Genomic DNA, 16336 nt, shown 5'->3' with positions numbered 1-16336 from the left:
TTTAGAGCTAGAATGATCAAGGTCAGTACTGATCCGCATACTACTAACTTGACAAATATAACATTCCTTCTTGAATATAGTGATGAGGCATCAAGCTGAAAGTTAAAAAAACAATGAAAGGAACTGAAAACAATAAAGGGAAATGATACTAATATTTTTGCTTTAAGGTATGACTTAAAATGCCCTGATAAAGTAAAAAAAATAAATAAAATGAAAATACTTTACAGCCCACCTCTTTAATATTGGTGATCTCTCCTAGAGGCCATGAAACCTACTCATTGCTTCAAGAAATACATATTAATTGCAATTTTGAGATATGAAAATATAGCCATTTGTAAAGCAGAAGCCAGAAAAGAATAAGTTAGTACTCACTCCTAATGAACATAGGGCAGTATCGACATGAGCTGATTATTAGGAGATATTCTTAGGCTTGGCAGTTGTGAGCTAACATTTGTTCCTTACTACCTGGTGCTAATTGGTATGTAAGCACTGGCAGCTAAAATAGGAGTTGATGGGAAGAAAAATATGTGTCCATCTTTAACACTAGGGTATGAAAGCTCATAAAAGAATAATTCACAAACCCAAATACAAGGAGGGAGCAAGCAGGGGAGGAAAGTTATTTTTTGCTTCCCTTGAGCAAACATGTAATTTCCATGATTTCTTTTTAATGACTGCGGTCTGTGGCCAGTAGGCACTGATTTATGAAACGCTGTAAAAGATCAGGTGGAACTCTGTAGGACACCGTTTACAGCTGCATGGATTGAAACCTATCTAATTTGTCTAGTAAAAGTGTGAGCTCACGGTGCACATCACCCTGCCTATAAATTTCCCCTTCAGACCCTATGTCTGGAGCTGGGTCTGAAAAAACCCTCCTGCTTGCAGCTGCTCAGAAAGCCAGATTCCCTTGGTGCGCATGAAGAGACATCACAGGCTCTTCACAGTGAGAGACAAATTCCTATCCATTGATAAACTCTCCAGATGTCCTCTCTGAGGAGGAAAGGAACCAATTTTTATTTGAAATCCCTAGAGAAATCCTGGAAGTGGAAAAATGATACTTTGCAGGACTGGTTATTCTGAGGTCACTGGTATCCAAATAGGGTTCCTTTTTTTTCGTTTTCTTTCTTTTCTTCCTCCTCTTCCTCCTCTTCTTCCTCTTCTTCCTCTTCCTCCTCTTCCTCCTCTTCCTCCTCTTCCTCCTCTTCCTCCTCCTCCTCCTCCTCCTCCTCCTCCTCCTCCTCCTCCTCCTCCTCCTCCTCCTCCTCCTCCTCCTCCTCTTCCTGCTCCTGCTCCTGTCTTTTGGTCTTGGTTGTACTTTGATCCAAGTCATGAACAGAAAAACTCAGCTGGGGTCACTCTAATCCCTAATCCACATGTCCTGTCCTGTTTTGTTTCAATTTGTTTACACTCCTTTTCTCTGTCTTCTTCTTGAGTCTGTCCAAAGTGTTGAGTTTAAAAATACAAACCTTCCTCAGCTGAGAAGAAAATGTTTCCCATTTTGCTATTAGACACACTTCATAAATATCTTGAATAAATGACCTGGGGCTTGATTCTTCATACACACAAACCATAAATAAAAAAGTATTACTATTCATGAAACAAAGAGTTGACATGGGTTATGTGCAACAGCTACTGGAGACATAGAAACTGTCTGTGTGAGCTCATAACTGCAGGTACTTTCTATCCCTCACCTCCACAGACACTTTTATATCTTGTTGCCTTGTAACTCAGCCTCACTTCATTTTTCTTATAAAACTTTCTCATACTTGATTTAATACTTTTCTGTGCAATTTATATGTAAGAAAGATGACTTGTCAAAAAAAAATCCACTGTTCTGCTATATTGCCTAAAGGCAAAATTAAAGATAGAATGAAATATAATATTACCATCTTTTCTTCAAATTAGTTTTCCATTGAAAGTTTTAATCAGATTATTTTAATATACCCATGTAAATAATAATAAAATTGTGAATCAATTTATAGGTTTCTCATGTGTTCTAAGACTCTAAGTAATAGAGCCTAGGTCTGAGGTAGGCTCTGAAATTCTTTCTTGATATCTCTATCTCTGGAAGACAGAGATGGTTCAGCAAGTAAAGGAACTTAGTGCCAGGACTGGAGAACTGAACTGAATAACCATGACCCACATAAAGATGGATGGAGACAACTTATCCTACAGTGAGCTGTCCTCTGATGTGCACATGTGCATTGTGGCACAAGCATCTTCAACATATTGTTCACATACACACACACAAACACACACACACACACACACACACACAGAGAGACAGAGACAGAGAGAGACAGAGACAGAGTCAGAGTCAGAGTCAGAGACAAAGAGGATGAATAAAAAATTTTAAAACCTTAACTTTATACTTTGCATATTTCTTATATGTTAAGGAATGCTTTTGTAGGTGTATATGTTAAGGAGACTAGTGGTAAATGAAACTTCCTAATTAAAAGTATATTTAAGATATAGAGTTATTCACATTTATGAATCTTCCTCAAAGTCATTTTCTTATTGACCACAGGAATATTTCTCACATGGCTTCCATGATAACCAGTGAATCCTTTCATACATGAGACAGGGTGGAGCTCCAGAGCAACTGAATGTGTGAATGTTTTCAGTTATTTAATACAATTTCACTATAATCAATGATGGCTAAATTTACTTCAAAAATAAAGAATGGGGCAAGCATACTTATTGTTAATTTCTCTTGGAGTCCTTTGGATCCCCAAGTTGAGTGGCCATATTTCTAAATGTTGAATTTTAACACTTCAAATTATATAATTTAAACAAGTGTTTTAAAAGTTTAAAACTGACAATGATGGATATTTCACATTACAACATGAAGCCAGGGGCATGCTCTACTGGGAACATCAACCTTAGGGCTGTTTAAAATACATTTAAGGTCTTAGGGAATAAAGATTAAATCCAATGCCAACCTCAGAAAACAAAACCGACTTTTAACCATAACTTTGATGGGGTAAAAATTCAAAATGCATACTCAGAATTATAAAAATCACACTAGGGCAGATACAGTTCTAATGTAAACAACATTTTGTCCAATGACGAGAACAGCGACAACATGAGTCAGAATACCACATCCATTTACAAGGGTGGCTTGTCACCTCATAATGAGCTTTCTAACGTTATTGACTATTCTAATAAGACTTCTAGTAACAGCCATTTTAAAAGGCACCATCGTATACATACTACTACTACCCAGGATTAAACTTATAGCCCCTCGACATGGTAATGAACAATATCATGCCAATTCAACTGTTTCACAAAACCTGAAATTATTGAACAATTTGATTTTCAAGTTTTAAAAATGTAACCAAGATCCACAAAGTATCAACCTATGTCAGATTAATAGCAAACCTTTACATTTCTAATGCAGTACTGCTCCGATACACCTATATACATATCTGTCACCTATGGAAGACCTATATTACTTCCATCACCTATATCCCATTTTACAGATGAGGAAAACAAAACCCTCCAGACCACATAGGTAATTTATGTTATACACTGGATTCCTCCCTCACCCTTCACAACATGTGTAGATCAGAGGTCATACAACACCCTATGAACACAAATGCATTAAGACAAACAAAGACAAAAACAAATTTGATTTAAACAATTCTTTATTGAAAGAATTGTATATCAGGGAAGACCATTAATTCCACTATGTGCTCTATTTAAATCTCTGCTCTGTCTCTTTTGCTTCAGGGAAAAAAGATTGTGACTTAATTTCTGTTAGTGTTGGATTCAGTGTCTATTATAAAGCATACACTATCTGTGCCTAACTGATGTTGTAAAGGTTAAGTCTTGATGCTGGTGTAATGTGCTTAGCATAGGGCCTGGAACAATATAATTGTTCGTAAGTTTGAAATTTCATCCACAAATAAGGCCTTTGTAACCTCTTTGTTTTTAAGTTCCCTTGTTGAAAAAAAAATAGAAGTGTCAAATAAAACATTCTTGTGAGTCAAAGGACAATTAAAGAAAGGGGTCACTAAGAGCTGAAGGGAAAAGGAAGAAAAACCAAACAAACAAAATCACCCCAACCCTAAGACAGTTTACTCATATCTCACTTCTTTGATGCTTTGGAAATTAAAATAGAGTTTTTCCATTTCCTTCATTTAATCTTTGGACCTTTGCTTTAACAAATCTGGCTTGCATTCCTACTCATATCAATAGACCCCATAAACCAACCATAAATGTTTTTTTTTTGTTTTTTGTTTTTTTTCCGGGGCTGGGGACTGAACCCAGGACCTTGCGCTTCCTAGGTAAGCGCTCTACCACTGAGCCAAATCCCCAACCCCCATAAATGTTTTTTAATTAATGCTGATGAATGCTGGCAATATAAGTCATAGTCTACCTCTATGTCTGGGTGTCTCTGAACATATGCATATATACATACATATAAATGTGTGTGTGATAGTTCTTTGGTGTTTTTCAATAAGAATAATTTCATACATTATTATCCATCTGCTAATTTCCATACTTTTTTAACTTTTACTTTTTGATGTTGGTAATATTATAAAAATTTGTGCTGACTATATATCTGGCTGTAAGTGTGCCTTACCCAGAAAGCTATGGAGTTTCTACAAACAAACATTCATTTGGAAAGGATTTAATGTAGAAACAGAGTTCATGACTAAGTATTTACTGTGTCTTGCCTACTATAACTGTATCTAAAGCATACCACTTTGTTAATGAGTTAAAATGTTTAATTAGAAAAAGATACATTTTGATGACAACCTTTTGATGGTTTAAAAATCAGGGAAGAGCAGAAAAAGAGATCACTTAAACGAGATGATTACCATCTCCTTCCAAGGACTCAGCTTGAACAGATGAAGACTTCATGCCAGATCAATTTCTCAAATAAACAGGAACAGCACATACAGTCTGGAAGTCCCGCTGACGGTCAAATTTTGACACTTAGCTTCTCCAGTCACTCCTAATTTCTACCTTTTGGCTGTTTTCTTTTCTTGCAGGCCATCAAACCTTCTTCTGGACCAAAGCAATGTCGATATTGCTACGTTCCACACAACAGGTGATTGGCTTAACGGTATGAGGACAGCACACTGTAAGGAAATCTTCACGGGTGTGGAGTACAGCTCCTGTGACACCATTGCCAAGATCTCCACAGAGTAAGAGGCGTTCTGGGGAGAAAACAGAGGGCTGTGAACATTCTATTGAGCACATTTGTTTTTCATTATTGGGTTGTAGATACCTGGTTATACCTGTTTAAGATTTATGAGTTATAATATCCACTTTAATTCTCACAGTAAGGTTCACTGCAACAACAGAGTGTGAGCCTTTGGATCACACACACGCTGACATTTATTGAGGTATCTTCCTTCTTGTGAAAGGAAGTTACTGCAGGATAGGGACTTCCTAGACAGAAGGATATTCTGGTTAGATGCATAGATACAAACCCCGAATATAAAACATTTATAAGTATAGTGTGTATTCTTATGTAATGACTTCTTCTATGATTCTTGTTTTTACAAAAGTTTGCTTCTGACAATCTCAGAAATTGAGCAGTGGATGATCTACTAGAAAGAGAAAAATATCAAAATCCAAAAGTAGTTTCCCAACTGCTGAATATCATTCATCTATCTAAACTCTATCATCGTATATTATTAAAGTGTTTCCTCCCTGAATAAAAGCATGCAGAAAAATGAAGTTACCAATAAGTTTTAAACAATACTTTTTTGTTTTCTTTAAAAGGCTCATAGTTGGGGGAGCTAGAATATGCATTGTGTTGTTAGCCTTAACCAAATACACCATACCATGGGATCTTGTTATTTGAGAAACACTTTGATTATAGGAAAGGTGTTTCACTGAGAGTCAAGTGAGAACTAGATATATAATTCAGTTGGTAGAGTGCATTTAGTGTCCAGAACCACTTAAGATGGGTGTGGAGGTACATACATTTAGTACTAGCACTTAGAAAGGAGACAGGGATCAGAAGTTCAAGATCACCCTTATCTACATAGTGTGAGACAAGTGTGGCCTACATGAAACCCCGTCTCTAAAAATGAAAAAAAAATTAAGAAACAGATCATAAGAAATATGATCCCAGTTAAAATAACTTTTTTCTTACCCTCAAGGTATGGTGATTGGAAACTGGAAAGCGAAGAACAAGTGGTCATGTTCTACTTTTTTCTGTAAAGATAAATAATAAAAGAAATTCAATTGAGTGTTCACTTGGTGCTCTGTTCTTTTCTCATGTTCTAAGCAATATAAATATATATTTCTGTCTCTGTCTCTGTCTCTCTCTCTCTGTCTCTCTCTGTCTCTCTCTCTCCTACACACACACACACACACACACACACACACACACACACACACACACACATATACAAGCTCTTCGACTCTGCTATTCTATCCCACAACTGAGCATGGAGCAGCTCTCTTAACTGGTAGATACTCAGGAAATGATTTATTTCTACTTGGACATTAGAACCTCAGTAGTCACATGCTTGCCCTTACTTATTAATCCTGTTCAAAGGAAGTACAGCAAGAGAGCATCCACTTGATTCTAGAGGATTTCATCCAAATGTAAGATTTGAGACCATCTTAAAGAAGGATATTTATTTTGGACAGATATACCCAAGCTGACCAAATTACTCTATCAGTCCACCTCTCTTTGATCTTCCCTATGTTGAATATAAATGTTTGTCATTTCAAGTTGATTTAAGTCGTACCCTCTGTAATGAAGATACTTAAAAGTCACTGCATTTATAAAGGCTTTGACAGTCATTTCAACAGTTTCATTGTGGACAGCAGAATGTTCCATCTCCAAAAGAGGAGTACATAGTGTAATTAATGCATGTATAAGTACAGCACAAATAATTTGTATAATTTGTGTTATAGTGTTGTGACTAGAAACATTTAAGATCACAAAGGGACCTGTGAATGTCTTTATTGCTATTGGGGAGGATAACTTGTTCTCCGAAAGTAAACTTTCTTTAGTCCATCTAAAACATACAGACAGTCCTGTTTAAAGTGGAAGGCTGTGTTTACTGAATGGATTTCTTATCCAATCAACAGTACACTGAGTTTCTGTGCTGCTAGTTTTGATCAGATTCTGTTACAGGATATAGTTGAGCACTTTTTTTTTCTTTGAACATTTTTATACATTCCTATTTTAGTATCATAAACATTTAGTGTTATGATACACAAGACACCTGCTTTAGAGCACAGAATCATGGCAAAGAATAACCACAATGGTGAATGTTTCCACTGAATTGTCAGATTTTTTAAAGGTAAAATTATGCAAATGTTTATTTAATCATAATGCATAACATACTAAATTGAAATATAAGAGACAGAACATTCTTTTTACACCTCTAATAAGATTAACTGCTACTTTGTAATATAAATACAGTCAGCCTTTAGAAGCCATGAAGGGATTAAGAAAGCTATTTGTTCAAAATAGTTAAGCCAAAAATATCTTCTAATTAAAAAATAGTGATTATTGGTACCAGCATCACAGTAGTGAACAATAAACTCTTTGGCTGGTAGAACATTTTCTTTGACTACATCTTACATTTGTATAACCAGTAAATATATATTCAGAAAGCAACCACACCTTTTCTGAGAGTCTCCACTTCTTCTAGTTTGTTCCTCATATTCTGAGAGTATCTTAACACCTGCTCTACTGTTGTAAAGAGACTCCATGACCTAAACAAATTATAAAAGAAAACATTTAATTGGAAGCCTACTTACAACTTCAAAGGGTTAATCCATGACTATGAAGGCAGACATCATAATAGTAGGTGCACATCATGCTGGAGCAGTAGCTGACCATACAACTGATCCACAAATTGGAGACGAGAGAGAGCAAGCTAACTAGACATGACCTGAGCTTTTAAAAACACTAAAGCTTACCCAACTAACACACCTCCTCAACAAAGCCATACTTCTTAATCCTTCTGAAACTTTCCCACAAAGTGGAACCCAAGGATTCACATGCTTGAACCTAAGAGAGCCATTCTCATTCAACTTCTACAGATAGTGTCAGCTGTTGCTGTCCTCTACTCCCTTAGATTTCTTTCCTGCCCCCTCTCTTTTAGTCCTTGGTTTAGGAGCAATGTAGGGCCAGTGTTTATTTCCTTAATAATTTTTCTGAGTCATCATATTCCATACATTATACATGCCTCTGGTTTGTATTATTACAGAACTGAAAATCTTTTAAAAAGGAAAAGAGAAAGAGGAAAAAAGAAGGAAGGAAGGAAGCAATGAAGGAAGGAAGGAATTTCTTACTTGACTGGGGAGTTGGCTTTGTCCATTACGTGATGTAACACAAGCACAAAGCCAAAACCTGAGTTCCTGTCTTAACATTCATATAAGAGAAGGGTCAAAAGGCATACACACACACACACACACACACACACACACACACTCACACACGCACTGACTTTAATTTACTGAGACCATGATAAAAGCAATCAGAAAACATTTTCTACTGAAATGTCAGACCCTTCACCGGATATTTTAAATTTCCTTGTGCCCTTATATTCTTGTTTTGAACTTGATGCTTCAACTCCTATTTGTCCTCTGCCATCAAGGCTCAATTCAGAAATAACCCACTTGACCACATAACTCTCTTCTCCTAGAATTGACTGATACCTGGATAGGATACAGAATTTCTTTCTGTTTTCCTGTTCAGTAGATCAAGCCCTAAGAAAAGGTTAGGAGAGTTTCCTGCTCAAATAAATTTTAATTAATTTCATAAAATTTAAGGATTTCAATCAAAATGAAGCTACTAAAGTCCCAAATTTTTCACATGAAGCCAAGAACATACTTTTATCAAACATTCTTAAAATATTATTTTACAGTGTAGGCTAGATTTGGAGAGGTCCTAGTGAGAAAAAAGACAGAATAGGGATGATAAGAGTGACAGAAACTGTGGACAGAAGGGGTTTAGATTTGTGCATTGGATGCCAAACAGTATAATTGTTATAGGTCAGTATCCTGCATCTTCCAATGCCATTCCTATGTGGTAGTTCTCATCCCTTCGTGTTTCAGCTGCAGATGATATACCAGCCTCTGGTCCTGATCGAGAGCAACTCCTTAGTCTTGAATGATTCGGTTTCTCTTTTAGACTAGATAGGATAATCAAAATGGTCTGAGGATACCACTTATGCTATTGAGCCTGAGCAGTTAGTAGTCAGAGTCTGGACATGGCAGGGTGGTTCAGAGAAGGAAAAGATGATCCATGGAAAAGGGGAAAACTGAAAGAGATGATTTATTTATGTTGTGCAAAATCAAATGTAATCCCAAGTATTGAAACTAAACTTAGTTCTAGATCTATATCACTTTCCTGACATAGGAGTCTAAGCCATTATTATATAGATTTCTCTAGGAATATGTTTGAGGACAGTATCTGAACAGATGTAACAAGGCATGTCCCAAGTTATTTTCCAGACTTCTAGAGACTCCTCCTCCTCTTCCTCTTACTCCTGATCTTTCTCTTCCTCTTTTTCCTCCTCTTCCTCTTCCTCCTCTCCTTCCTCCTGCTTCATCTTCAATACAAGGTTTCTATATAGAACCCTGACTGTCCTGGAACCACTAGGCACACCAGGCTTGCTTGAAGTCATTAAGTTCCACCTGCCTCTTCCTTCTAAGTGCCAGGACTGTATGTTTCTTTCTGTAGAGTCTCTACTCTGGAGCATCCATTGCTGAGGGTGCTGTCTGTTCACAGGGATCAAAATAAACGAGAATCCCTGTGCATATCAAATTTACCTGGTTCAGAGACAAGGCAGAGAATGGAGAAAATAAATCAAAAAGAAAAGCAGGCATAATTGAGAATTATAAAAAATAAGGTCAGAAATAAAAGAAAAGCAGAAAGTTCTCAATAGAAGGGAAAGTTTGAGTGTGGACTGGAAGCATACACATATTAGCACATTATTAAAAAAAACAATTATTCATGAACTACAAGTTTTTATATTTATTTAAAATGGAGCCATTTTCTTGAAGTATTTATTTTCATGACTGATTTCTAAGTTTAAACTACTGTACATTTAATAAAGATGTACCTTCTTCCATTTATGAATGACTGTACAAAAACAAATGTTAAGACAACAGTAAGCAGTGTTATGAGTCATGAATTTGGGGAGAACAAAGGATGGTCAAGATGTGGTGCTCTTGAACTGGTATTGACTGAAACATTCAAATAATAAAGAAAGAGCTCTAGTTTTATCATAGAAGTCAACAGTGTTTTTGCTTCAACACTTGCCTTCTCATAGCAAATAGTATACAGTAGACCAATATGGTCACACATGGTGTCAGCCTAGTCACACGTAATATAGGATCTCTATGGCCCCAGAGAGGGTGTCCCAAAAGAAACTAAGAAGAAGACTTCTATGTTATAACATATGAGTGCAAGAAAACAATTAATTATTACCTCAAACTTTTAACTACCTGCAGTCAAAATAACCCCTGAGTTAGATCTGATTCAAGGGAATACCAAAACTTTTCAAAAGAATGTGTTATTATCTGTAATCAGTTAGACTGTGAAAAAAAAAAGCTTAGCTGGTCTACTACCATACATTTCCACTCAGGGGTCAACTTCAATAATAAAGTGTATCCTCTCTAATTTTGGAGGAAAGAATGAGAAATCAAGGCATTGGTAAACTTGCTCAGGAATCTCTGTTAAAGAGTGATGGGTCTTGTAGCTTCTGGTACATCATTGAATTTTGAATGGCAGTATAACTCAATCTCTGATTCCCTTTGTATATTTTCTTCTTTCCTATCTCACTCAGTATGTCTTTCTGTTTCACACACAGTATTTACCATCCATCATTGCCTAGTACTCTGCTTCTCTATTTCTTTAATAACTGCCCCAATCATACCTCCCCAAAGACCTAACTTTAAATAAAAATGTAATGTTAAGTTGTGGGTTAACTAAAACTGTGTGAAGCATATTTATCCCACTACAGCATCTATTTTCTTACATAATATAGGAATCAAAAGCCCCAAATATAACAACACATCACTGTCAGAAAATTAAAAGTCAGATCTTGAGTATGGGATATATAATTATGTATTTGAGTTTATTTGAAAATTAAAAGTTTCTTCTTCCTACACCACTCAGAACACCATGATTCTTACCAGTTATTTTCTCTTGTGTTTTACAGTGACATGAAAAAGGTTGGTGTTACTGTGGTTGGGCCACAGAAGAAGATCATCAGTTCCATTAAAGCTCTAGAAACACAATCTAAGAATGGTCCAGTTCCCGTGTAAAGTACTGGAAGGATGTGAGGAAAGGGAAGATGCAGCGTCATCCAGCAAACAGATAGAAATGGTGGAGCTGCTGCTGAAAGCTCCAAGTCTAACAAGACACTCAGTTATAAGTCCAAATGCCTTAAAAATGGAATTGAAAAATCTCTTTATTTTCCCTTATCATTTTACGTGTGGGTGGGTGGGTGCATTTTGTTTTGTAACTGCTTTTTAAATGTTAATTGATGGGGTTAATTAAAATTCTTCAGTAAAAAATGGAAGAACTAGAGTAGAGCCGTTGATCATTAACTGCCATGGAAGTAAACGAAGTAAACTAGCAAAACGGACCTGAAGGCTTTGTTGTGAATGCCCACAGAGGAAAAGACTTGTGATATTTTTATACACAGAAGAAAATCTGTAACAGGTATTTTGTTTCTTTAAAAGCAAGCAAGATAGAGACATTTATACCTCAAACTATCTGGCCATATTTACTATCTTATCACTTTAGTATTCTCTTTATCTATTTGAAGCATATAGAGATGAAGTTTGTAGTTGTTTTAAATACTATACATTTTTAATTGTTACCTTCTTAAGTATACCATGTAAAAACATGTCTTAGTTTGGGGGGAAGTGCATATTTATTTTTCTTTTACATTTTTTATTGTTCTATATTTATGCCTCGATGATTTAATTTGGGTTTTGTTACAGCCAAGTGCCAAATACTATTGCAAATTGTCAGCAGTAAGAAACATGTTTAGCAAGACCCAGAGAATATGTTCTTTTATAGAACTGGTAAAGAATCCTCTTACATGCACCAACAAAATGAAATGCTTTCCCTGTTCATACAGTCACCAACTCACTCACAGTCTGAATTATCCCATTCATTTCTGTCTCTTCATTTATCAGTAACTGTATGCTCCTAATTTAGTGTAATATACTGGCTTGTATGCAATAGATTTTTACCCAGATGTCATACCTTCCTTACTCTGGTGCTTAGAGGGACATCAACTCCTTTCATTCATGAAAGAAGCTTGTTAGAACTTCTTAGATTTGCAAACTGGAAAGATCAAAATGAAGTTAAATGGTTACAGTAATTGACAGCAGCCTATAGATAAATGCATGAGCAAAAAAGAAAGAAAGGAAGAAAAAGTGCTTGTTTTGAATAGTCTTTTAATATCATTGCTTAAACGTGTAGAGAATGTTGATAGCTAAGCTACTCATCTGCATCACTGGGGTGTAGGTCAATTAATTACACACCTTCATCATCAATGTCAGGTATAACTATCTTTGAGTCTTCCACTTCAATGTATCTATTGTGATTTAGGTACTTTGAATTTCTAATCATATTATTAAATATTATATTTGAAAATAGCAACTCATCTAGCCAATAAATCCACACCTGCAGACAATGGAGAAATGAGATGTCTCATTATGGGAATGTAGACTTGCTGTTTCTTTCCTAAAGGCCAATTATGAACATGTTCATTAATATTAAGAAGGATGTCCCTAATGGGCATTCGTATGACCATACATGCTGAAGATGTATGTGGATTTTCTTACTGATAGTACCATACCATAGGATCAAGGAATGCACAGAATAAGATGGTTCAAACAATGCTGTATGAGATGTGTCTATATACAATATAGGATACTAAAGAAATCCAGGTTCCAATTATAGAGAACATTTTTCAAATGATAATCTGTTGTAGGTTTAGTATACTAGAGCTTATGTGAATTCTTTCAGATGTGAAATTGTTTCCCAAATTTTGGCAATGCTCCTTATAACCCAATCATGCTACTAGAACTTGTATTCAACTTATAAGAGCATGAAAATTTTGGAAATGAGCCAATGAAACTAAACTTAAATTTTGCTTATATCTCCTGAAAGCAGGTAGAAAATACTCTAGTCAAGTAATTTACAATTTGGAATATTTGGTTAAAATTCAAATCTGATATCTGTAACAATTTACCTTTAACAGTGTTCACTCTCTAAGGCAATATTCCGAACAACCTCAACAATAACAAATTTCAAAATAAGTAGATATTGAAAATGGTTAAATCTGTTGCATTTGTTTTGGCTTGAGTTTGTTGTTGTTGTTGTTTGAATGTATATGTGGTTTAAATAGCACATTGCTCTTCATTTGTCAGGATTTCTTCTATCTTGCCATTTATGAATTTCCTTTGCATAACCCCTTCCCTGTACATATGTAAACATAACAGTGTACGATTCTGGACTGGGGAGTAGAGGTACTAGAATGCTTATGGCCATCTCTTTGTATAGGAACTACATTGCTGTCCCATGTCAATGAGGCTACCGCTCCCTTGCCGTGTTATGTACCATATTACCTGACTTGTATCTTAAATTTGATTTATAGATATTATTTATTTCTCGCAACACACCCAGTCAAGGCTGTACTAAGTATCCATCAAGCCATGTATAAATATGATACAATTGGCAGTATGTGTTTACTTTACACTTGCATTTTTAAAAACATGGTTCATTTAGTTTATGTTGCACAATGTAGATGGCCTCTTACTAATGTAAAATGATTTCTAGTGGGAACACTTATATTTTTATAATAAACATAATGAAAATATTTTTACAGATCGGAATATGGAAGTGGTGTTTGATGTTTTATTTCTACGTGAAACATATGCAAATTTATACAGGGAATTCAGGAGCATATCTATGTTGTTAAGAATGTGCTTTGGAGCTTTGCGCAGTGGCAGTATCGTAGCCAATGAGGTTTATCCGAGGCGCGATTATTGCTAAGAATGTGCTTTGGGTTTCATTGTCCTCCTCATTATGTAAGAAAACCCATTTAATATTCCAATCTTATTACCAGCAAGTTGGGGAACTTCATCAGTAATTCAAATCTTCATAGAGAGTAAATATAATATTACTTCTCTTTATTTTGTATCTAATTCATACATGCACACACACACACACACACACACACACACACACACACACATGCACACTTAAAGAGAAGTGTGAAATTTGTATGCCCACCTCATTCAACAGATTTGACAGAGGTGGAACCAAAATTCAAGTCATATGATCAGCTATAAGTCTTTCATTGTGTCTTCTTCCCTCCAACACACATTTCTACCCAGCTCTATGTTTGTACAAGTGGGAAATACTACTCTAGCTAGTTTTAATACAAGGCAATAGTATGACTCCCTTGAAATTATCATTGCTCCCTAATTATCTGAACAGAGATCCTAAAGCTTTGCCTTAGACCACAATGGGTAGAGGAATATATTACTCAAATTGGAAAGTATTCAGACCTGCATTTCTCCTGGACATGAATGATGGAGTGATGAAGAAACTACTCTCTAGAGAAGTTAGATATTTCAGGATTGTTCCTGTCCAAAGTGTATGGCTGCCATGAAAGAAACCAGGGTACCATGGACGGGTCGAACAAAAATAAAAGCCAACTAACTAAATTGCAAGCTACATGCTAGGACACGTCTGATACTTGAGCAAAAAATACACTCCTTGCCATTGTAGTCCACTTAATGAAACTGATTTACATGAAAATGAAAGGTTTTTAAGTCAAAGAGAAACAAATTAAACTGAGAAACCTATAGAGGCAGAAGTAATTAGGAAGAAAGCACAAAACAAATTAGAAGTGATTTTTGCACTGAATGAGAAATGACATGTCAGCATGCTGAGTGGAGGAGAGAATCACTGTCACAGATAAAGGAACTAAATTGTAGGCAGAAAAAATAACCTGTTATTTGTTCTGTAAATGTTATTCAATATTATTATGGGAAAAGTTGGGGTTGTTGTTTTTGTTTGTTTTGTTATGTTTTGTTTTGTTTTGTTTTGTTTTGTTTGTCTTTGAGCTTGCTATGTGGACTAATTTGGCCTGAAATTTACAATGCTGGTTGTGTTAGAAGGGCGGTGACTCGTATCCAGACTGATCACACCAGGCCAGCTCAACTCTACCAGAGAGATTTATGGAAGGAGAAAAGGTGAGGGGGAGGAAAGTAAGAAGGGAGAGATGAAGAAGAAAAAAGGGGCGAAGGGTAGCTGTCTTTTATTTGGGCTGTGACATAATCACATACTCTGCAGCTCACTGGTGGATCAGCTGCCGGACAGGTGAAGTGAATGCTGGGAATGTATGGCAGGTCCCTGTTGCCTAGGGTTGACTTTGTCGCTGGACTTAGAGGCTGTAGGTCACTTCTGATGCCAACACTCCTGGCTCAGCTTCCCAAGGACAGGGCTGATGTATGTGTGCCACTGATGTGTATCACCCAAGGGCTAGACAATTTATTCTCAGACATTACAAGTCAGTCATTATGTATACACTTAATATCTGCTAACATGGAGCTAGGAACTGTCAGCGTAAAAGAACATAATAATTGTTGACTCTGAGTCTGGAATATCTCTTGCAATATGACCTTTTCTAGTTCCCTCCATTTACCTGAAACTTCCATGATATCATTTTTCTTAGTGTTTGAATAGTACTATATGTTGTAAATGCACCGGCTTTCATTATCTACTCATACTTGAGGGACAGGAGGAATTCCCGTTTCCTACCTATTAGGAGTAAAGAAGCAACGAGCATGCATCAGTGCAGTAGGTTGTCAAGTGTTTCCGGCATATGCATAAGACAGGTAAATCTGGATCATAAGGTAGTTTCATTTTTCGATTTTTCAGCGCTCTCCACAAGATTTTCCAGCCATCACAACAGTGAATGTGGGTTCCTCTCTAGCATTTGATGTGCATTACGTTGTTGCTCTTTGCCATTCTGAATATGGTAGGATGAAATCTCAAAATTGTTTTGATTTGTAGTTCTCAAATTGGTAGAGACGATGAACAGACTATTAGAAACTTTAGACTTTTTCAATTTTAGTATTTGAGGACTCTTGTTGGATCTCAAACCCATTTTTGAGTAGATCATTTAGTTTTATGAATATATATTCAAGATATTATATATTCTGTCAGATTTAAAAAAAAATTATCTCCCATTCTGTGTGCTTTCTATTCACGTGGTTCTTTCCTTTTTTATTAATTATTTTATTTATTTACGTTTCAAATGTTGTCCCACTTTCGATTCCCTCTCCTAGAGTTCTTGACCCTATTTTCCCT

The 16336-nt window shown here is 36.0% G+C and overlaps 1 protein-coding gene and 1 pseudogene across 3 annotated transcripts in view; both read left to right on the top strand.

Annotated features, from left to right (window-relative positions):
- Epha3 (Eph receptor A3) overlaps positions 1-13848 on the top strand; it is a 335491-nt gene extending 321643 nt beyond the window's left edge. For 2 of the 3 annotated variants that reach the window (XM_087575967.1, XM_087575968.1), the window contains exons 16-17: positions 4998-5153; positions 11154-13848. In XM_087575967.1, the coding sequence (XP_087432093.1) occupies positions 4998-5153; positions 11154-11259 (262 nt within the window). In that variant the 3' untranslated portion in view covers positions 11260-13848. The remainder of the gene's footprint in view (positions 1-4997; positions 5154-11153) is intronic. The other variant, NM_031564.2, reaches the window with a different exon arrangement.
- A 99-nt stretch (positions 13849-13947) lies between these two features.
- Positions 13948-14008, top strand: LOC120095801 (U4 spliceosomal RNA; annotated as a pseudogene).
- The last annotated feature ends 2328 nt before the right edge of the window (positions 14009-16336 follow it).

Source organism: Rattus norvegicus, chromosome 11 (assembly GCF_021556685.1).
Source record: "Rattus norvegicus strain SHRSP/BbbUtx chromosome 11, alternate assembly SHRSP_T2T, whole genome shotgun sequence".
In the NCBI taxonomy this organism is placed as follows: domain Eukaryota; kingdom Metazoa; phylum Chordata; class Mammalia; order Rodentia; family Muridae; genus Rattus; species Rattus norvegicus.
The sequence above is the reverse complement of the archived record's forward strand: the minus strand, read 5'-3'. Positions and strand labels throughout refer to the sequence as shown.